Consider the following 22,691-nt stretch of genomic DNA (forward strand, 5'->3'; position numbering starts at 1 on the left):
CCCGTTTACTGTCACTTTAAGAACACAAGTAACTTTCACGCCCCCTTTTATGTTTATCATGCATTACAATGGTTTGCGTTTTTATTTATTGTCATTGCAGATTTGATATTTGTATGAATAAAAAGGCAAGATGATAAGCACAGATTTTTTTTGTGCATGAGCTATTATATATTGGAAACTAAATTCTCAAAAAAAAAAAAAGGCCCATACACAGTCTCATCTTTATTTACACGAGTGGTTCATCAAGTGTTTAAAAGAGTATGTACAAACACATACAACAAGCTATAGAACAGCACATTGACATGAATAAGGACAAACTGTAGCGGTGAGCGTGGAGTAGCTAAAGTGTTAGAAGTTGAAAGTGCTCTGGTTTTCACCGACTTGGAATTCATAACCGTCGACCGTTGCTTCTGGAGCAACACACTGCAACTCCTCTTCCTAGTAATTCAAATGGAGGCAAGATGTGAGAACAATGAAAGGAGGAAGGGGGGGGGGAATTATTTTTTTAAAAAGGCCATTACCTCTTCAGAGAAGTATTTCTCAATCAGCTTGAGAGCTGCTGAGTAGACCATCTCATTCTCATGAGACTGTAGAGCTTCAATCCGGTCCAGCCCACCACATTCTTCAATCATCAGGGCCAACTTTTGTGACTCTCCAATTTTGTCACCAGCCTAAGAAAAAAAAAAGAAAAAAAAAAAGAGGGCAAATGAGTCAAGTTACCTAAGCAATTCCTTTGCAATTGAAACAATGGTCATTTGAAAATGTATTGCACCAACCAAAAATATATTGGTGATGGCATCCAAGATGACAAGAACAGTTTTGCTGTCCTTTGAGGACAGAAGATTAATAAGCGGCTCGAGCACATTGCACTGCACCAGGAACACAACTTGCTCCACAGTGCCCCCGCTGGTGAAGTTTGTCACAGCCCACACTGCCTCCTTCTGGGTTTTGTAGTCACCCTGTAGAAAAAAAAAAAAAAAAAGGCCAGGAAATCCAGCAAGTGAGTGAAAGATTAGACGCTGGAAAAGGACAGCTCATATAAGACAAGCGATGGCATACCCTCACAAGCACATTGACCAAATGTGGAATAAGGCCAGCGTTGATGACTTCCTGGATCTGGGTGTCCTTTCCCGCCGTGATGTTGGACAAAGTCCAGGCGGCCTCCTTCTGAATGTTGGCCTTGTTGTGGCACAGTAATGGGGCGAACATGCCCAGCGCCCCGGAGTCCAGCACAATCTGAGTCTGCTCATCTGTGCCAGTCACGATGTTGCCGATGGCACGCAGAGAGGGGGTCTGAGGGTTCACAAATGAGACACTTTAACGTGCTTCCAAAGACTCAACCACCGAATTTGATATTTCAGGATTAACCTCAAATGTGCAGTGATATTTGAATAGGTCCAGGAAATGAGTTGATTTGGGATTCTGTTGTGAATTGGGCGCAGCGTTAGCGTACTTACCACCACAGACAGTTCTCCGCTGCCCAGCAGTTCGACCAAACGATGCACCAGGCCTGCCTGCACCACCACTTCGATGCGATCGTTAGAACCGTCGGTCAGGTACGAAACCCCCCAACAGGCGTCCGCTAACACCTCTTTGTCGTCGTGGTGGAGGAGACGTACGAGAGCGGGTAAGAGCTGCTCGATGGCAGTTAAAGGAGGTGAAGGGTTCTTGTTGCGACAGATGTTGGATACTGTCCAGGTTACATTTCTCAGGTAACCAGGCTGAGAGGAGGGGGTGAAAAAAAAATTCAATTAGAATGACTTTTAAAGTTTGGCTGCCCTCTAGTGGCCAAAAAAAGGAATAGTTGGAAAATAAATCCATGACTTATGCAAGTGCACAAACTAGATTGTTGCCTCAAAACGTTTTGTTTTGGGCTTATTGTCAACCGAGTAACCTGTAAGACTTTTGAAAGCAGCTACTTACACTAAGTGCAGTGAGGTCAGGCACCGCAAGCAGATCGAGAAGGGCGGCCACAGCGCCATGCTTGATCACCTTGTCCCTCAGAGCCGAGCCATCGCCTAAACGGAAGTTGAAAATGATCACGCTGCAATACTAATTCAATTGATGCCATCTTATTTGATTGTCAATTTACCAGCAATGTTTCCAAGAGCCCAGACGGCTTGCTCGCTGATGTGCTGGTGGGGGGATGTGACCAACCGAATGAAAGCAGGAATGGCCCCGCCCTGGACCACAGCGGCCGTCTGGTCAGACGTCCCAGAGGCAATATTGGTTAATGCCCAAGATGCTTCAAATTGGATGGGAGGGCAGTCAGACAGTCCCAAGAAGGCCACAAATTTGGGGATCAGACCAGCACTGATGATCTGGTCAATGGGGGGATGCCTCTCCCGGGATAGCAGTTTCCTGCAATCAGAATATAAAAAAAAAATAAAAAAAATAAAAAAAAAGAGAGTGTGAACACATTCTTTTTTGCAGTGCTGACCTGGCTGCACACTACAACAAGGCAAAAAAAAAAAAAAAAAAAAGTACCTTGCTGCTTGTGTTGCCTGCAGCTGTGACTCGATGTTAGCATTGTTTACTCCAGTGAGAATCTCCGCAACCGTCCACTGGCTGGAAGTCTTCATTGACAATACCAGGACAAACATGAAGGACAATCAATATCTGCCATAATATTCAAGGTGCACAACTTCAAAAGTTTTTGAAGGGCTCTACAAATACAGTTGTATTTAGCATCATTGGCAAGAAATTAATTCCATGTCACTTGACAGACTATTGAATACTTTTTAAACAAATTTATTGAAATTGGAGAACATAATCTAGTTGGGGAATCCCGGCAACAGACAAATCAAGTGTTGCTAACCCATATGGAGTTTTTAGAAGAACAATAAAATAAAATCAATCGTACGTGACGATTAGCGGTTATTAAAACGTAGCAATAACGGCGTTGGTTTGCTTACCTGGCCGTTTTGATTTTTCACTTGAAGAGGCGATGTGGGCTCCTCGGGAAATGCAGCCACGTTCCTTCTTTTGAACATCTGATCATCTTTCTTAGCTTTGCGGAGCTCGACGTTCACTTCCACTCTCCTGCGTCGAAGCTCCTGTGTGCGACAAAACAAACAAAAAAAAATGTCACGCCATTGTGTCAACGAGTAATCGACTTCACTATTGAAGAGCTTACTTACATTGACATCCTTGCCTTTATTCTTGAACTTACTCAGACGGGCGACGTTCTCGGACATTTTACACAAAGCAGGGCGGTAGTAAGGAAAAAAAATCTTGGGTTTTGAGAGAGGAGTTCCTGCCGTAAATAAAAAAATAAAATGTTAACTTTCACTCGGCGACGCCTCGTGACACTTTAGCATGACGACATAATACGTATTAAGCCTAGTATTTAACCGATTCAACAATAACAATAACGGCAGTGAAAATATGGCAACGCTACACATAAGTCATGGGGAAATATGACGGTAACAGAACATGGTAATTTAAAAAAAAAAAATGTCACGAGAACGGAGAACTAGCTTACCTCCTTCTTGCGGGATGATTCAAATTGTGCAGAAAATGACGCGCAGACCTTTAAATTCCTGGAACAAATTGTTCTGATTGGACAGTTTGAGTACAAGCATCCAACTGCCTCCCGTCATTGGACTGTTTGAATAGAAACACCTAGCGCAACGGAAGTTGCGTCATCAACGAATTATCGCGAGAATTAGGAACGTGGCCGCCGGAAAGTTTAGACCCTGTAATAATGTCACTTAAAAAAACAAATTTTAACCAAATTAACCTCATTTGTGACTATTGCCAACCCCATACGTATAACACATTACACCTATTTTGGTCAAAAATTCCTGGATGAAATCAGTGTATTTATGCACAGTGACATTTAGCTAATGTGTCATTAATTTTTTTTAAATATCTGAACTGGTTGCACACCAACCATTCGGCCTCACACTCACGGGTAATTTGAAAAGTTCAATGTTTTATCATGCAAGTTTCTGGAATGTGGGAGGAAAAGTGTAAACGGTGTTCATTAAACCAACCTTCCAGGAATTGTATTCATATATTTTCATAACACTGGTTGGATGAATGGCACTAGCAGATCATATTTTAGTGAACCAAAACAACACAATATTTCTGCATTTTAATAACTTTCATATACATCCATATTTCCTCAGCTGTAATACAAAAAATTAAGTCCAAATTTGACAACTTTTCTTTTTTTTTTTTAATACAAACATAATAGGAACCTTCAAATACACAGATTCATCATTCTTAAGTCTGTCACTTTTGCAGAGCAAGGTAAGGAACGTCGCAAGCATCTCCTGCTGTCTAGACATTGAGTCCCGAACGGTCTTCTCATGCCACTTGAGTGAACAATGAAAATGGTACAAAAAAAAGATGGAGACAAAATATTTTAGTATGCTCATTAAAACTCAGCCATTTATATTCAGTTTCCTACTTCTCATTGAACAAATGGACCATTTGGATGGCCAGAGAGACTTAGAACAAAGAAAAAGAGCTAAACAAACGTGACCAAAAATAAAGTACATGGAAACACGAGAGCTCCGTGAGAGTCTGTTCTCCGAGGTAAAGTTTCCTTGTGAAATGCCGGCTCCTGCACTCTGAAGACAGGTACAAAACAAAAAGGTCCCTTGGAGGTGCGCTTGACCAACTGTGTGAAAGCAGCAGTGGTTGGTTGCGCACTTTGAAATAAGCACATCCCCAACACAGAGGGACAGTGGAGAAAAGCCAAACGTCTTGGCCAAGTGCATTTTGTTTTTCAGCGCTCTACGAGGATGAAGACTGTAGCTTGTTGTTATGAGACCTACGACACGTGGAGAAAGGGCGAAGTTGAAAGGCCTTCACATGATCTCAGATGTTGTAAAAAAAATGTGGACAATGATCACACACACACAGACACACACCCACACACCCACAGTGGATGCAAAAAGGCCTCCCTGGAAGATGATCCCACAGCCATGTCGGATTTCATGTACTAGGAATGCATTTTTCCTTGGTAATGTTTTGCTGACTACACTATTTTTGTGAAGCTGGGGAACAGAATGACAATAGATGTTGCCCACATTCTCTCTCATAAACATTATTTGTTTTTTTTTAAAAAAAAAAAACAACAACAAAAAACCCAAGATATATTACAACCACTGTACATGATAAAAGTCTGCATTATCCTTAAACACTGATCAAACCAAAGAGGCGGAGCCAAGCAAGCGATGCTTCTCATAAATATCTCTGTAATAAAATACGCAGCTTTGTATACTTTTAACTTGACTCAAAACCAATCCAAGATGTTACAGTATATCAGGAATAAACACAAAATGGGTAAAATGTATTTAAAACCCCTGCCCAAAAATGCTAATGAATGTGACCGCTCTTTGATTAGGACTAATAACTTAATGCGGATTGGACAAAAAGCATAGTCATCATTAAACTGATGGAGTCAAGTCAACACGGCGGCTGCTTTATGGTGATTACTGAACACTCTTGCCACTATTATTAGAGACAAGCATCCAATCCAAACTCCCAGCGAGACTGGCCCATTTAAGAATCTGACAATCTGCAAGACAGAAGAAAATGGGATGGCATAAATCAAAAAAGCATGCACAGCAAAACGTGAACAAAGCCAGACATGGCGGATGTTGTAAACAAGCAAATCATGCACACATCAACTTTGGACTAGTAGCTCAAGTTAGTTTGTCATCTGAGCAGGTCTTACTTTCAATTCATGCGGGTACAAATGAGTGAAAGTGTTGCAATGGAAGCGACCGAGCAGTGACACCAACCAGCAAACAAGAATGGCGCGGCAAAAAAAAAAAACATCATCGGCAAACCTTACCTGCCGGCTTTGAAACATTTGAGCTTCTGCACAAAGAAGCCTTCCAGCACCTCGGCACACTGAAAGAAGGGCGTGTCATTGGGGTTGTAGTAGCGGCAGTTGTCAAATATTTTGGTCACGTCGGCCACAAACTCTGTGACCTTGTTGTAATGGCGCTTTTGGAGGCGGCTTTCCATTGTGGAAAAGTCTGCGAGGGAGAACGTTCGCATTAGCATTGTTCGGGGATGCTTAGCAAACACATTGAACTTGTTCGTACCCATTGGTTCTTTGATGACGCGGTAATAATCAGGAGCGTCATGCGGATCCACTGGCTCGAGGAAAGGCCACGCCATCTTGTGAGACTGAAAATGGGAATATGCAATAAAGTTGTTTTTAAACTGTCTGACAAAAAATGCATTCCAGTGATCGTCAGGAGGAAACAGGAATTTTATCAAAGGATAAAAGCTCTCTGAATGTATCAAACTGCTATTCAAAATGTTTGTAATTACCAACAAATGCCACAAGATGGCGTCACTTGTCATGAATTTGTCATCAGCACAAAAACAACAAATGTAGGTTAAGATTGAAGGGTGGGGAAGAAAGAAAAAACCTTCCTGAAGTCTTTGGTGATTAAGTGTAGATGAGGACCACGCCGTTTGAAATATACACGATTTCGGCTTGTCAAACTATTAAACACTTGGCATTATCGCCCAACGTATCAATTTCATTCGGTAATGAAGACGCAAAGGCAATGCCACGGTGTTAAAAATGTTAAAACGTACATGTCAGTAAATTCCGTCCAGAGTAGTGTGCCTACCTGTAAGGAACGTAAAATTCTTTTCAAGCCCTCATAGTCTTTGTCGGTAAGCGGCGTGAGGACGGTCATGGCGTCTTCCGTCGACTGACACTGCGGGCAAACGTACACGTCGATGTGATTGGCCTCGCTCTGCAGGATGCCCACGCAGCGCCCGTGGTACCAGTTCTGGCAGCGGTCGCAGCCGATGTAAAACCTGAAAACGTTTCAAATCCCGTTTTGCGTTGTCAACGGTAGATACGCGTAAAAACTAGCGAGTGGCCGTACTGCGATTCGTCGTACGGCGTCCGACAGATGCAGTAGAGCTCCTCCTTGCTTCCTCCTTCGTGGCCCCGTTTACAATCGCTGCACACAAAGTCCTCTAACTTCTTGGCTTCCTTCTCGGTGATGCCCACGCACGCTCCGTGGAACCAGTTGGAGCACAGGTCACAACCGATGTAGAACCTGAGAGCAAAAAAAAACCGACACGTTTGGAACAAAAGCGGCTCACCTCAGCGAGTCTTTGTTGTAGCCGACATCTTACTTGGACTCGTCGTAAGGCGTTTTACAGATACAGTACAGCTTATTGTCCTTCTTGTGATCCTTTGAGGTAGACGAGAGCTTCTTCTTCTTCTTGTGTTTTAATGAGAAGGGATCTCTGTCCTTGTCTCTGTCCCTTTCTCTGCCCTTCTCCTCGTCCAGCGGTCGAGTCCGCTCTTTTTCTCTCATCCTCTCCTTTTCTCGATCGCGCGCTCGTTCTTTTTCCCTGTCTTTGTAGCGATCGCGGTCTTTGTCCCGCTCTCGCTCCCGTTTCTTGTCGTGATGGCGCTCCTTCGCCCTGTTTCGCTCTTTGTCTCGCTCGTCTTCGCGCTTGCGTTTGTGCGATGAGGACGGGGTTCCCGATGCGCGGTCTCTGTGAGAGGAATGCGCCGAGTGAGAGTGGTGAGAAGAATGTGAGGAGTGGGACGAGTGCGAGGCGTGGGAAGAGTGGGAGGATGACTTGACCGCCGCGGCCGCAGCCTGGGCAATGGCAGCTCGGGCTTTCTCCTTTTCTTTCTGTAGCCGGGCAATGTCCCGCCTCAGCTCCTCCTGTGTGTGATGAAAATAATTGATTAAGTATGACATGATATTCAAGTTTTCAAATTCTCCTGCTCACCTGCACTTGCAGCTGAAGGTCCTTGTCCAGCAGAGCTCTCTTTTTTAGAATCTCTGCCTTCAATTGTTCTTTGTGCTTATACAACAATGCCGTCAGCTTGGTGGCATTCTGCTTGGAGCGTTTCTGCTCGACCACCTCGTCCTTCTTTCTCTTCTTAGCTGCCTGCTTCTCGTCCTTTTCGATCTTATCCAGAATGTACTTCATCACCTGGTTGCACACAATCATTCTGGAGGAAGTAGACGAGAGCAAATGATTTTTCGGGTACATTTGGTCCAGCGGTAAAATCACTGTCATTTCATCCTTTATTATGATTATTTTCTTTGAACCCCAATTAAGTCATTAGGGCCACCAGAAACAAATTTGAACATTTAAGTCCCAAACCTCTGGTTCTCCTCTCGCTCAGCAGCAGCTTGAGTTTTCCTCAGTTTGAGCTGTTCCGCCGAAACACTCTGCTTTGCTCCCACCTGACGGCACCAATAAATATGATATCAGTGCAGAAATGTGCGGCAAAAGATTGTATGATCTTCTCACCTGTTTGTGAACACCATCGCCCGCGCTCACAGCCAACTGATTATGATCCTTGTGTTCCCTTTTATTCTCTTGGTGTTTCTTCTTCTTTGGTGGTGGAGGATGTTGCTGCGTCTGCTGCTGCTGTTGCTGTTGCTGCTGGTCTCTGTGCTGTTGCATCCTCTGAAGTTGGTCCTGCAGGCTGGTCGGCGCCTGTATCGTCACCATGTTCTGGATTTGGTGGGTGGGAATTTGAGCCGCCGTTTGCTGGATCTGGATAGGCAACTGCAGTTTGATCTGTTGGGGAAGTGCACCGCCTTGCTGCTGCTGCTGCTGCGCCTGCGCTTGGATCTGAACTTGGATCTGGGCTGCGACGTGAGGTGGAAGAGCTGACAACAGTTGGACTGGTTGTTGAAGGCCCGGAACGGTGATGAGCTGATGTCGAATTGAGGGCTGGACGTGAAGCTGGGGCTGAGCTTGAACGTGGGTTTGGGTCGGAGATTGGAACTGGACTTGCACCTGCGCTTGAGTTGGAGCCTGGGTCGGCGACTGTGCTTTGAATTGACTTTGGGTTGGAATTGGCGAGTGACTCTGAACTTGAGGTTGCTGCGAAGCGGGAGGGACAGGGTGCATCTGGTTCTGTTGCTGGAACTGAACCTGGGCTTGGATTGGAGCCTGGGCCTGTGGCTGAGCCTGAGGTTGTGTTTGAAGTGCACCTTGGACCTGCAACTGGTACTGGGGTTGGACTCTTTGTTGAACTTGGGGCAAGGTGGGCTTTGGGGATTGAAACTGCACCTGGGGCTGAATTTGAGGAAGTTGTTGCACTAGGGGTTGCGATACCGGCTGAGTTTGCGGCTGAAACTGAACTCGGATCTGGGGGTGGATTTGAGCTTGCGCCTGCAGATGAGGTGGTGACTGAATGTGTTGCATTTTTTGGACTTGGCTATGAGGTTGCACCTGAATCTGCGCACAGATCTGGTTCGGGGGTCGGGGCTGCAGTTGATTGAACGCTTGGGGCTGTCGAACTGTACTCACCACAGAGGAGACGGGTAACGCCTTCATTTGAAGCTGCACAGCAGAGAGAGGAATGTGAGACACCTGCTGCACGGATACGACCGCCGGGTGTTGGACTTGAGATTGCAAGGAAAGAGACGCCTGAGGCAGCGGGGAAACGGTTGTGGCGCCCGATGCCACGGTACAAACGGGAACTGAAGTTAGGGTCGTGGGACTGGGAATGGTTGCCTGTTGAACAGAATGAACTGGAACCTGGGCTTCACACGAAGACGCTTTCCAAACCTGGGGCTGAGCAGTCCTCTGCTCTATTAGCGCTATAACAAAAAGATGAAGAAATGAATGTTAAAAGTCAAGAACTTTAATCATGATTGAGGATTTCTTACCTGGAATTGAAGGTGTTGTATACGTGGCCGTGACTGGCGTGACCACAGCATTCCCCGCAGCAGGAAGAGGACGAGGAGCTACGGTTTGAATTTGGGTTACTGCTTTAGGCGGGGACAGGACTCCGATTTGATTGGATACCACAGCGATGACTGGCCCGGAGGCGGGAGCGAGGGCAGATGTCGGAACTTGGTGTTGAACGGGTGAGGGTAGAGATGCAGAAATGCATTGCATTTGGGCTGAGTTGACATACTGGACAGTAGAATTGCCTGAGAGGGGGACAAAAACGGGAGCTGGGGCACTAACATGCATCTGGACCGGCGCTGACGTGAAGGCGGAGGACGTTTGTGTGGGGATCTGGGATTGGGGTGCAACTTGCCCGGCGACAGCCATTGACGTTTGATTCTGGTCTAGCGCGGGTGCGTGAATCATAATTTGTTGTGACGCAGGCGCGGATGTTGCCACTTCAGGTTGGACTGGGGCGGAGCCTGCTAAGGATGATGAAACTATTGTTTGTGACAAAGCCTGGGCTGCGACGGGGGATAAATGTGATGATGGCGCCGGAATCTGGGGCTGTACCGGAGTCTGTGGAGAAACGTGCGCAGTCGTAGGAACGGATGGTGTCACTCGGGGAGAGGCTGTGGTGGTCACCAAATCTGGCCTAGTTTGCGAAAAAAGAGATGAAATGGGTTGTCTTGGAGTTGGAATAGGGGCTGTCATTTGGGTCTGGGCTAAGGCCGAGGAAATAGTCTGGACGTTGGACCTAAGTAGAGCAGGAGTGGCTATTTGCGGACTCTGCGATACGGCGGGTTTTGCGGGAACAGCTGTCGTGCTTGCTGAAGTTGAAACCGACGAAGACGGCGCCGGCATGGGAGTGAAGAGGAAGCGATGGACTTGGCCAGTAGGCATAGCTGCCTGCATCAGCTGCTGACCAGGGGAAGGGATGACCGTTACACCCTGTGGGACAATTTGCAGCTGGCCCTCGGTCTGGCCTTGACCCTGGATCACCACCGTCAGACCAGGATTTCCTTCCTAAGGTGGTGCATGGATTTTTTTTATTTTACATGCAAAATGTATAACGTGTGCATGAAAATCTTTTGAGACCTCACCTCAGCGCTCTGTGTTAACTGCATGAGCTGTGCCATAGTGAGTTTGACTTGACCCTGCTGTGGTCTACTCGGCTGGGAGGAAGGAGTCACGGGACGTTGCCCAGGCGCTGCACTGGTAGCGCCGGATGACGGTAGAGGACCCGTGGTTCTCTGACCTTCAGTTGTCTGCACAGGACCGGACATAGCTGCAGATCCAACTTAAAATGAAATAAAAGCACATTTGATTTTTAGGGCATTGTGAAGGTGTATTTCAAATGAAAAAAAAAAAAAAAAAAAACATACCTTGGGAAGCTAACTTGGGTTGTATTTGGCTTCCTGCTTTCATCATCTGGAGCAAAAACACGAGTCAGGATTGGATCACATTTGCCTTGCTTGAGGTAAGGGTTGAAGATACCTGTTGCACAGATGAAATGGGGTTGGTAGCTCTGAGGTTGAGGTTGCCAGTTGTAGGATGGAGCGTGCTGTATGTCCTCAGGTTTGCAGGTGGCCCGGACGGGAATATGCTGGTGCATTTCTGCTCATCTGTCCATAAGCAGTGAAAATATATAGAAGTTAGAAAAAAATAAAAATAAATTAATATCAAAAGACAGTTTTACCTGCATTACTACTGGTCTGACCCTGCCTGACCCAGGTAGCAAAAGACTGGTGGAAGTTCTTATCCTGATGCAAGGAGACTGAAGAGCCTAATTTGGAGGCCAAGACCATTTTGGTTCCTGATGTGACCTGACTTGCTCTCTGGCCGGTGGACACAAATGTACTAAGAGAACTTGAAGTGCTGGATGACGACGCGGCGGCAGTGGTAGTGGTGGTGATGGTCGTCGTCGTAACTGTGGATACGGCTTGCTCAAAGCGTTTCTAAAATGAGACATGATGTGAAACTTTATTGTACTACCGATCTGGATCAAGGTCTTCTGAAACCATTTCAAAGATGACTCCTGACGTCTTCTCACCTGCTGGGCAGCTAGTCTAGTCTGTTTAAGTTGATTCTCCAGATGAGCCTTGATATCCTCCGCACTTTTCAGGGTACTGACCGTCTTCGGGGAATCTCCCTGTAATTTCTCCTTCTCCAATCTGTAAGAACAAGGAAAATGGCAATTGGGTTATAAAATGTTTTTCCAATGAGGTACTTCAATGCCTTATTAGCTGAGAATTGCTAGTGCTAGCTCCAAAAACAAGTGCCCCCCCCCCCCCCCCCCCCCCCCCACACACACACACACACACAAAGTTAATCTCTGATGCTCACTTTTCTGCAAAGGCTCTGATCTCCCACAGCTCCAGATCTTCTTCGGGAATCCACGTCTCCACGGCAATAGGTCCAGTTGGCTTTGTTGACTCCTGTTTCTTGGGCCTCAAGGCACTTGATCGTAGGCCTTTCCTTTGTGGAGTGGGAGTTTCTACCCATGCAAAAGAGAAATAGTTTGACCCAGTGAACCGGACTATTGCCAACATCAATTACACCACACACACACGACTCAAATTTAGCAAATGTGTTTTTTAGCTACTGACCCGCATCTAAAACCTTACCTTTTGGCGTGTCCTTGTTTCCAAGCGGACTGATAATCTTCCTAATACAGTATTCTGAGTAGATCCCATAAGGCCCCACATCTCTGCGTTTTATGATCTCTGTTGTGGTGATATCTGTGTCTGTAGTTTCTGGAAAATGCATAAAATACATTTGAACACGATATCCGCAGCAAAAAAAGAGAGATGTTCACGTCCCCCACCTTTCCGTGTTAGTCCTACGCCGACAGTCGGCTTCACGGCCATGTCGTCCCACCTCAGACAGGCCCAGAGAAACCTGAGCATCAGGCTAACTCCCGCCAGCGATCTCATTGTCTGAAGACGGTACCTGAGTAGGGAGAAAATAGAACAATCTGCATACTCAAGAGATTGGAAAAAAAAAAAAAAAAAAACCTATTTTTATTTATAGCCTAAGATATGAAACATCTAGTGTGATGCCAACCTCCATGTAATTCCAAAGGTAGGACGAGGTGATGGATAGGGCCATATATCCAGAGCTGGTTTGGCATTGTAGTTAAAGATGGGAACTTCTCTGAAACCTCCTCTCCTCGCCAGCCTCTTCAGGTCATCGTTGGGCAAAACGAAGATGCTCTTTTTGCTGCTTTTGGTGACAAATTTGCGATAGGACGGCAGAGCTGTGCCTGAGCGTGCCTTCTTATATTTGGTGAATTTGAGAAGACTGACTCTTTCGCAAGTGCTATACTCTTTACTGATCATCATGGAGCTGTTTGCGGTTGAAGCGGCGGTGCCCAGCTTTGTAGTTGTAACAACCGCGCTGACGGGCTTGGAACTTTGGGAGATGCTTGTTGATATTGGCTTTGTGGAAGAGACTGGATTATTTGAAGTTTGGGCGTTTTGAGATTCTTGGACATTTTGCCCGGAGGACTCGCTACGATTAAGGCAGGAAGTTTGGGAATCAGCAGCTGAACTTTTATTACTTGTTACATTTGGGGGCTCTCCTGTATCAGACACATGATTTTCTAATTTGGGGATCTTCGAGGGAGGTGGATGAGCGTCATTTTGGGAGAGACTTCCATTCATCAGCGGCTTGGCGGGCTCTTTGTTATCTTGATTGCTTAGGTTTGAATTGGATGGAAGAGTGAGTCCACTTTCTCCATTGACCTGCTCCGCATTGATTTTGCTTTGGTCAGCCTGCCTACTGCCTTGCTCCATTTCCTCGTAATTACGTTTCTTTGTGTTCTCGCCGGTGGGTGTCGCCTCTGGTTTCCGAGGTTTCTCCTGGCTTTCTATCGCTTCCGATTTAAAATTATTTTTACCGTTGAGCCCCGTGTTTCCTGTGGATCCTCCGTTCACTTTGCCGTGTGCTTCGGCACCTCCGCTATGATTGACCGCTGCGGATTCCAATTTGATATCCGGGTTTATTTTAGGCTCGTTCTGTTCCTGATCAAAGTCGAGCTTTTTCACGACGGCGTCTTTCACTTGCTTATCATCTTTTTGAACACACGGACTCACAGCAGGCGGCTGTTTCGCTTCAGTCTTGACGACGGAAGCCGACCTCGCGGAAACCATTTTTGACAGCAGCGCTGCCTGTCTCAAGCGTTCCAGTCTCTGCTTCTCCTCTATGGTGAACTGTTTGACACGCCGCTCCAAGAGTCCATCCAATTTGGAAGGCTTCACCTTCTGCTTATAAGCGGTTCGCAAATGAAATCCTTCGCTGACATTGACAACGTCATATAAAGGCTTGGGTGCAGAAGTCTCCTCTTTAGGTCGGTCAACCTTCTGGACGGGCTCGGTTTTGACGGGCTGCGCGGCAGGCGAGGAAGGGTCTTTGTTTTCAACATTTTCTAGAATAAACAGGACGATAAGGTCATGTCTGAGGACTCATAAGGCAATCATTCATAATAAATAAAAAAAATCTCGGTTACTGAGTCGCTTAAATTAGACACTGTTAAAAATTTCGGACTGTCTCTCAAATTACCTTCATTTGCTGCTGCTGGACTGGGTTCAACCTCCATTTTCTTCTCTTCTACCTTTTCTTGTTCCTCATCTGTGGGTGTACCTTCTTTTGATGGGACCTGCTGCTTGTCCTCGTCTGAACTTTGACAGGTTTGCATTTCATCTTCTGCTTTTTTTTGTTTATTTGTGCCAGCACTGCTTTCCTTGCTTACATTGGCTGTTATGACGACAAAAAAAAAAAGAGATATGCAGTTGTAGGTGCTGGCATCTGTTGAATAGTTCCGCTTTTTCCATCCCTTACCTTTCAGTTCTTTTCTGTAGTTGACGTTTGTGTTTCCTGGTAATTTGGGAAGAAAGCGTGGTACGCGAGTCTTACTGACCCAGCTCCAGCCACCGTAGCCCGTCACTCTGTACTCCTCACCCTTTTGTTTCCATACCTAGTCAGAACAAAACAACCAGACATTACAAATAAAAACAATAGATTTTTTTTTCTTCCACTATGTCACATATTGCTTTGACGTTAGTTGTATTTTATAAATGACTATAGATTGTTTTTTATTACCTGGTGTTTGATGTTAATGCTGTACTTCACCCACGTGGCCTGTTGCAGGGTCTCCTCATCCTCCAGTTTTTTCTCTCGTTTCTTTACCTTCTCTTTCTCTTCACGCTCCATGGCGGTCATGCGATGTAGCCTGGGACAGGAGAAATTTCATTTTAAAATCTCATGAGGGCAAATTACATCGTATTATTTGACAGTTACACGGTTCGTGAATAGTATTCCGAACGTCACCTTGTGTGTCCAAGAGAATCTTTCCACACGGGAAGCATGACAACTGGTTTGATGGCACATTCCAGTATGGCCAAGGCCAGAGCAAATTCCCTGGCTTTGCTGCACATTTGCACTGCTTTGTTCCAGTTGGTTCTAGAAACAAAAAAGAATATTGGGTTGGGGGGTTAAAAAAAAAAAAAATCAGACAAAAAGTTTTGAATGGAGATTGGACTGTTATCTTGTTGATCCGTTCTAACCTGTGTGATGCCCAGTTAAGGTGCATAAACGGTGACGGGACGTTGCTCTCGAGTTGGATGATGTTAAAACGCAAAGTGGTGATGGTCAGGCTGCGGGATCCATAAATGGAGCCGTTCCACTTGAACTCCGACGCAGGCGTCAAGCTGAACTTGTGGGAAAGGTGGCGCCTTTTGTCGTTGTCCTCCCGGTGCTGATGCTTGTTGAGGGCCAGGACGTTGGTGCTGTACTGGTTGTGGTACACCCTATATTTACCTTCCTGACCCAGTTTGAACAAGTTGTTCAAGTTCACTGCAAGGTCGCTTTTGAAGAAGCTGGACTGTGAAGTTTCCACATCAGAGCGCACGGGGGACGACTGCAACACAGGAGACGTTTTATTGGCTAAATGACATCCTTAAAAAATAGTTCTGTCCGTTTCATTGAATCATTTGCGTCACCTCTTTGCTCTTTCTGAAAATTTGGTGCATAGAGTCCAGTCCTGATCCAGTTGCTCTGCTGCGCTTCAGATTTTCATGATACTCCTCTGTCAATCAGAGAGCAAATGAGATTACTTCAGTACAATAAAAAAACCACAAAAACATCCCCGATTGACCAAAAATGCAAATACTGTTTTGCATAATCCCTTACCTGTCCCATCTTGGCTGGTAAAAGAAGAGCGAGAGGACCTCTCAGACAAGTCCGGCTGCTCTGGTTTCCTGGGGGTCGCGCTGTCCGTGACCTCACAACCTGCTTCCGGATGCTCGTCAAGGGTTTGTGGCTGCGTGGACTCGTTGCTCTGTTTGGCTTTTATATTCTCGTCTTCAAAAAAAATAAAAAAATAATATTAAATAGTGACTGTGAGTTACAGTCTGGTTAACCGAGTGGCGTGTACAAGCAATTTATTTGCAAAGCAAGAGATTGGCTGAGGAGAAGGTTTGGAAAAGATGTTGGTATGATTTGCACAGCGGGGTATTGCTTGAATGGCCTCACAGGTGAAGGATATTGGACAGTGTAGAATAAGCTTAATGGGATAATAAGCAGTGTAGGGATCATTGGGAAAGGTTTAGTTGCCCTATATTAGCAGGGTGAGCCACAGCGAGCAGGCAATTGGATTTGCACAAAACGGGAGGAGGAAATGCTCAAAACGGCTCAAGATGCAGCGGAAAGCCACACGTGGCAACTGAGCGCGAGTCAGTCCGACTCAGGAGTACCTGTCCTATGCTGGTTTGCCACCGGAGGGGATTCCCGACCCTCCTCGGCTTCTATATTTGAATCAGGAATTTCAGTTGAATCTTGGGGGGCTGAGCCGGACTTAGAATCAGACACGCAGCTCTCCCGGCTATCAATCGGAATGACGGCTGCTGTGGCGCGTGAAGAATACATGGACAGGTTTTGAGATATATTCAGTTCTAAACGTTGACTGCATAAAAATGAGTGTGTGGTGATCAAAGTCATGCGCGCAGAACGATTCGGTTCTCGTTTACCTGGCGAAGTAACCGCTTCATTGGGCTCGGCATCTTGATGTTCTCTGTCGCCAGGCTGTGATGAGACTTTGGCAGAATCCTCCGCTGACGGTCCAGAACTTTTTTCTGCTTGCGGCTTCACTTCCTCTGCTGGCCGGATTGTTTTCTGGGCTTCCCGTCTGAGCTTTAAACGTTCTGTGACCATCTCTATCACAAAATAGACACGGACAAATTGGCATCGGCATAGTCGATCTTCATTTAAAAAAAAAAAAAAAAAAGAAAAAATCCTACCGTTGACAGCTGTGAGGTAGGCTTTATTGTTTCCACGAGCTTTATTAGTGAGGTCCTCTGTGATGTCCATGTGAGTTTGAACTTCGGCCTTCATCTCCTCCAGACTGGCACGAAGGTCCATCTCCCAGTACTCCTTATCCAGACACTCAAGGAGCTCTTCAAGCTGGGCTCTGCTGCTGTAGTACCAGATCTTTTTCTTCTCGTGTTCCCCGTCCTCTTCACTGGCAAGTAAGTGACAAGAAGAACATTAGACAAGCTGATAAAACCATTACAGGTGAGAGTTGAATTACTTTGCTGATAAAAATAACTAATTGAACATATCGTGCAGTTTCTTAAATGTATGGTATCTAGTCTTGCAGGTATTTCAACCTGGTTTCAAAATAATCATAAAAGGTTTCAAGACACAAAATTGCATTATGCCTTTCATAGCAGCTGATACGCAGCCTGCAGCCAATTCCAGACCAGCCTGTGTGGAGACCACGTTGCAGACCAAACCAGTCAAGAACCCGTTGCGTAAAATACTCGGAACTAGCAATCTTGACTGCCTTTGTTCCAAAGTGGTGTTGACTTACACAATAATCCTCCTGCTGAGAAACCAGTACTTCCTCTGGTGGCGATCGTATCCGATAGGCTCCTGTCGTATGTAGGGCCTGTTCTTCTGGGCTTCCGTCACGCAGTCGGTAACACCGGGTACTTTATGCGCCACGCAGATCTCACACTGCCACTCGTCTTCGGGAACTTCCGTGAGTGGTGGCTTCACGCACTCCAAGTGGTAAACGGCAGAGCAGGTCTCGCAGCAGAGCAGGTCACCGAGGCGGTGACACACTCGACAGTGGTCGTCATATTGCATGACGCCGTCGGACATCAGTTCTTCACGTGCGATGTTGGTGGTAAGAAACTGGTTGACCAGGAATTGAAGCACCTTGATTTTACTTTCAACGGGACCAAAAGGATAATCGTCCAGTTCTTGATAGGGCAGGACGTAGTGGTACTCTGTGTCACTCTCACAATAAGCCCGTAACACCTCGGGCCACGTCATGCCGTCGATGAAGTACAGTGTGGAGTTGACGCTGTCCTTGAGGTCGGCGGGCCCAAAGCTAGTGTTGGATGTTTCCTCTTCATGAAGGATGGCCTTCAGCAGAGCAATGTGGGTCTCTGCAATTAAAGTGCATTGTTCCTGGCCGATAAGTGCTGCGCAAAAGTCCTCGAAACGGAAGGGGGACAGTCGCAGGACAGCGCTGAAGTTCCGGAGCACCTCGTAGATGGAGGTTGCGTTAAGCAGCTCTTGGCTAGGCACCAGGAGATCCTCGGAAGATGTGGGTAGCTCCAGAGGGGGAATGTTTTTCTCCTCTAGGATGGGGGTGCGGGGTCGGGGGGTGAGGGCCTTTTTCCTCCCTGTAGGACACACATGGACATTAGAAAATGATGCTCTCCTCATAAACACACACAGACATTTGCTGTTGTTACCCAGCTTCTGTTGGTGACCTCATCTTAACACTGCCCTTCTATTCATAATAGTTCAAATATTATCTATGCATGACTTTTTTGCCACGGTAGTGCATATAATTGACACTTCACTTTTTATTACTTGAATATATTTCATTGTACTTTCCCCCCTTTACTTTTACTCAAGTACAAGAATGGAAGCAGAACATCTAACTTGTATGTATTGGTGTGCTAATTTTGCTTGCTAACATTAGCTTTCAAATCTACTACTAGTCCAAAAATACGCAAGTCGTATATTTCGAATTGGACCACACAAGATATGCAACCAGAACGTAAACATGCAACGAGTAGCTCCCGTAAGCTAACTTGCCAATCCACCTGCCTGCGATAACCAAGCACACGCTGCGTGCGGCCTGTGTTGCATACACTGTGCATTCTCCATTTTGAACAATAACCTTAGTGCTTCGTGCAGCCTTTGATGGGGAACGGCTTGGATGAAGAGCCATGTCCCTCATGATAGCGCAAAATGGTTACGTTTGGAGTTGAATTACCCGGAGTGCTGGCGTGCGTGCTCTGACTCCGAAAGCTACTCTCCGTACAGTAGCTGGCATCCTCTTCCACCTCCTCCTCCTCCGGCTCGTCCAGCACATCATCAAGGCAGTCCGAGTCTTCTTTGAGGGCCTCGTCCTCTTCGGACTGGGGTTCCTCGACTGGCTCTTCTTCCTCCGATCTCAAACTGACAGCGTCGTCGTCCTCGTCGCTCTCGTGGTCGTCGTATACCACCGTTTTGTAGCCAGGCGTCTTCCTGCCTCCGCGACCCCCTCCTCTTCCTCCGCGGCCACCTCTGCCTCGTCGTCCCCTACCTCGAGTCGAGATGACAGATCCCGCTTTCTTTTTTCTGGTCGGCTTAGGTGCTTCCCGAACAGGACTGACCACGTCCTCGTCCCCACTGTCTCGGAAGCGAGGCTTAATATTCCTCCTCGGCCTCAAACCCCTCGTCGCAGCCGGAGCTGGCGATTGCTCCTCGGTTGCTAGCGGTTTGGGCGGCCTGCCCCTTTTCCCTCTCATGATAGGCAAAGGCTATTCGTTTAAAATCCCAGTGATTGCGTAATCTTAGACGACGAGGAAGCGAGCAAAAAGCGGTCCCCCCGCAGTACCGGAGCTGTCGGGGTTGGCGCCGAGCATGCAATCCTCGGGTGTGAAAGCTCAAAATGTTAGCCCGGCGTCCCGTTCGGGTTCGCCTAGAGCCGCCATTTTTCTTTTCTGTCTCTGGCTCAACAAACACTACAGGCCCCTACCACTCGGGTCACGTGGTGCACTTGCTAGCTCCGGAGTGGTAACAATAACCGAGAAAAAAATGTTTATTATTACAAGTAAAATGGACATTATTATTATTATTGACATAATTTCATGTCAATTTAATTAATTTTGGGATTTTCCCTTTTTTCCTCTCAACTGCGGGTGATCCTCCAATGATGCCATGCAAAGTATGGTTTTATATTATATTGTGTTTTTTGTACTTTCTTTAAATTAAATTACCACAGCACCTTTCACCACACATATACGCTCAGTATAATAAGCAACAAAGTGAATTCAATTAGCACATTTCAGGTGTCATGAAGAGAAATTTAAATACCGTAATGTGAAAGCATGTGCAATGTGTAACCAGCAGGTGGCAGTACAATCACATACAATTTAGGAGAAACAAACACCAAGCAGTTATTGGGAGACAAAAACAGAGCTGTTGCATACATTGTAAAAAAAAAAAAAAAAAAAAGACATGAACACATATTATATACATATATGACAGCAAACTGCAGTTTGATGGAAGATTGCAGAAGGTCAGAAAGGCAGGGTGGTAACATCAAGATGACACTGGTGATTGTAAACCAGTTTGACTGAGATTTTCCCAGTGAGGCACAGTCAACCTGCTTTTAGCTCACATGTGAGCTTGGTCAAGCTTAAGAGCAAAGAATATAGCGTATGGTACAGAATATCATAAAAATACAATTGCGTTAACTACCTAAGCATGCAATCAACTCAAACTTGGTCTGGCAGGCCTGTTAATGACCCAGAAATCGTAGCTTATGATAATACATGATCATTTGTCATAATTGTTTTTCTTGCAAGTTCTAACTATACCTCTGGTGGCGTACATCAACAAACGTACTCTTGACCAGCGTTCCCAGTGGTGCAATAAACCACAGGATCCCGCGGCTTCACTGTTGTATTTTACTGCTGTTTTGATTTCAAAGCCAAACCTCACAAAATGTCTTATGTCAATATTTCCCTGCCTTGTTAATTCAATTTGCTAATAAAAAAAATTGCATTGTAAAACGCATCTAGTCTATTATTGAACTCTTATATAAAAGATCACAATCTCACCTGTTATATACTCATTTTATGACTTACACTACTGTATAATCTTCGCGTTTAGGAGTGACCTCTTGACGGACTCGAGCTTAACGGGGGCATGACCCCTTTTTGCCCCCTCAAAACCGCTACTGCAGGATGAATCCGCAAAAAGTCCAGATCGGCTACAAAAAAAGAAACAGTCATTTGCGATATGCTAACCGTTATTTCACCATGCTGACAATACAACAACAGGAGAGTAATATTTGAATTTTGTACTACTGAATGACCCAAAAGGTAGCATGTTTTCATCACCTGTTAGCAAGCGGAAATTGCTCACCTTTGCATGCAAGTGTATGACATGACTTGACCTTTTCCACAGGCTCTTGATTTAATCTTACGGGGGGGGGGGGGGGGGGGGGGGAGAGTTCAACCTCAGCTCACTGCTGACTCCAATATGATTAACAGCACTAACCGGGGTAAAAAGATAGGAGCTAAACTGAGGGAACAGTCCACAGCAAAAAAAAAAAACCACAGAGTTCATCCTTTAGTACCACGATTGCATTTTAGATCCATCCATGATTTTGCAAAAGGCCAAAAGATGACTCACAAATAGAGTAAGACTCATTCTAACATGAATGTAAACCACAAACAAAGGATGAAAATCAAAAACGGATTAAAAAAGCTGATGCTTCAAGTGAGGAAAATCATTTTTTCATCATTATAGTTTTTGCTCATTTAGCAAGGAACACAAACGTACGGTTCTCAGGAATGTGTATGACACCTGTTATTTAGACTGAAAGAAAAAGGTTCAATATATAATGCGAGTTCCATTTCGTTTAAACGCAAATGATAATCTTTTGAACCTCCCTTGCAAATCCTTCAATCATCTTAAAATGCTGGCATGACATGCTGCTGGATGCAACATATGGTAAACAGCCTGCAGGCAACAAGGTACAATTAACATGCACCAACCATCTTGACAAAATAGGTCAACATCCAAGAGGGGGAAATAAAACATCCATAAAATTCAACAGGGGAAAACTTGAGCAAACACAAATGTCCAAATATTTTGTTTTCACACTGACTTCAGACCAGAATTTATTCCATGAGAACATTCTTTCATTCAAATTAAAGCCAGGATCACTAGATGTCACTTAATGCGTCACGGATGCCTTGGATTAAATGGGAGCACTGAAGCGGGCTGATATCTTTCATAAAAAGAAAAGAGTCCAGATGAGATAAATTAAAAAAAAAAAAAAAATGGTTTAAAAGACCAAAGACAAAAAAAACGGAGTCTGTGATCATCACCGATACAAAACACAGTGTGTGTGGTCTGTGCCAGATTAAAAACATGGTGTCATTGATGCTTTGTTAGACAGACACCCACCATGAGGCTGTCACAGATAAAACGGTCTCACTGACCCATTCAGCAAGCGCTCAAAAGTGCCTGTAGCCAGAAGACCACAACCAGTGATTCATCTTAGCATATAAAGAAAGCAGAGCCTGAAAAAAATCTTACCCCACTGTGAACTACATTGCAGTACGCACTGGGTTGGACCTGCATAAACACACGTGACGCACGGTGCTATCTTCAATGATTTCATAGCACTTACTCACCTCTGATGTCCCTCTGAGAATGTTCACAACGCTCTCAAATGGTTGTCAGGAACACACACACACACGTCTTTTTTAATAATTGCATTTTATTAATTGAAAACAAGAAACAAAAACAAAAAAGCAAAAAAAAAAAAAAAAAAAAAAAAAGAGCAAAACCGAGACAGTATCTTTAGGTAAGACAAGAGAGACACTTAAATAAGAGTTCCATGTAGGTGGAGAGGGGGGGGGACTAAGGTGAAGGCGAGTTGATGTAGGAAAGGGTGGTAGGACATGTTAGATTATGTACACTTGTTTCTCACTGCAGGACTGGCAGGCCCCCGTAAAAAG

The 22,691-nt window shown here is 45.4% G+C and overlaps 2 protein-coding genes across 4 annotated transcripts; both read right to left on the bottom strand.

Annotated features, from left to right (window-relative positions):
- Nucleotides 1-209: 209 nt before the first annotated feature.
- On the bottom strand, nucleotides 210-3,604 carry kpna2 (karyopherin alpha 2 (RAG cohort 1, importin alpha 1)). Its single transcript, XM_085934594.1, has 11 exons — nucleotides 3,485-3,604; nucleotides 3,141-3,256; nucleotides 2,916-3,056; nucleotides 2,488-2,576; nucleotides 2,093-2,361; nucleotides 1,924-2,018; nucleotides 1,458-1,721; nucleotides 1,060-1,293; nucleotides 777-959; nucleotides 522-671; nucleotides 210-438 (listed from the first exon to the last, which is right to left on the bottom strand). The coding sequence occupies exons 2-11, from the start codon at nucleotides 3,195-3,197 to the stop codon at nucleotides 349-351; spliced, it is 1,572 nt and encodes a 523-aa protein (XP_085790720.1). The 5' UTR covers nucleotides 3,198-3,256; nucleotides 3,485-3,604; the 3' UTR covers nucleotides 210-348.
- Nucleotides 3,605-4,085: 481 nt separating this feature from the next.
- Nucleotides 4,086-19,690, bottom strand: bptf (bromodomain PHD finger transcription factor). 3 transcript variants are annotated; one of them, XM_085934591.1, is made up of 31 exons: nucleotides 18,944-19,690; nucleotides 17,519-18,341; nucleotides 16,947-17,167; nucleotides 16,677-16,862; nucleotides 16,404-16,550; nucleotides 15,841-16,011; nucleotides 15,651-15,736; nucleotides 15,216-15,568; nucleotides 14,980-15,111; nucleotides 14,752-14,881; nucleotides 14,491-14,626; nucleotides 14,212-14,406; nucleotides 12,715-14,077; nucleotides 12,476-12,600; nucleotides 12,276-12,404; nucleotides 11,995-12,145; nucleotides 11,702-11,822; nucleotides 11,348-11,606; nucleotides 11,146-11,273; nucleotides 11,034-11,079; nucleotides 10,752-10,948; nucleotides 9,645-10,674; nucleotides 8,272-9,575; nucleotides 8,122-8,204; nucleotides 7,741-7,966; nucleotides 7,129-7,673; nucleotides 6,873-7,049; nucleotides 6,609-6,801; nucleotides 6,069-6,153; nucleotides 5,813-5,999; nucleotides 4,086-5,533 (listed from the first exon to the last, which is right to left on the bottom strand). In XM_085934591.1, exons 1-31 carry the CDS (start codon nucleotides 19,458-19,460, stop codon nucleotides 5,518-5,520), a joined length of 9,462 nt encoding a protein of 3,153 aa, XP_085790717.1. In that variant the 5' UTR covers nucleotides 19,461-19,690; the 3' UTR covers nucleotides 4,086-5,517. The 3 variants fall into 3 exon arrangements, with proteins under 3 accessions (XP_085790717.1, XP_085790716.1, XP_085790718.1); XM_085934590.1 differs by having other exon boundaries at nucleotides 16,404-16,553; XM_085934592.1 differs by lacking the exon at nucleotides 16,404-16,550.
- Between the last annotated feature and the right edge of the window lie 3,001 nt (nucleotides 19,691-22,691).

The sequence above is a fragment of the Syngnathus leptorhynchus genome, chromosome 16 (assembly GCF_054491065.1).
Source record: "Syngnathus leptorhynchus isolate UIUO chromosome 16, UIUO_Slep, whole genome shotgun sequence".
Lineage (NCBI taxonomy): Eukaryota > Metazoa > Chordata > Actinopteri > Syngnathiformes > Syngnathidae > Syngnathus > Syngnathus leptorhynchus.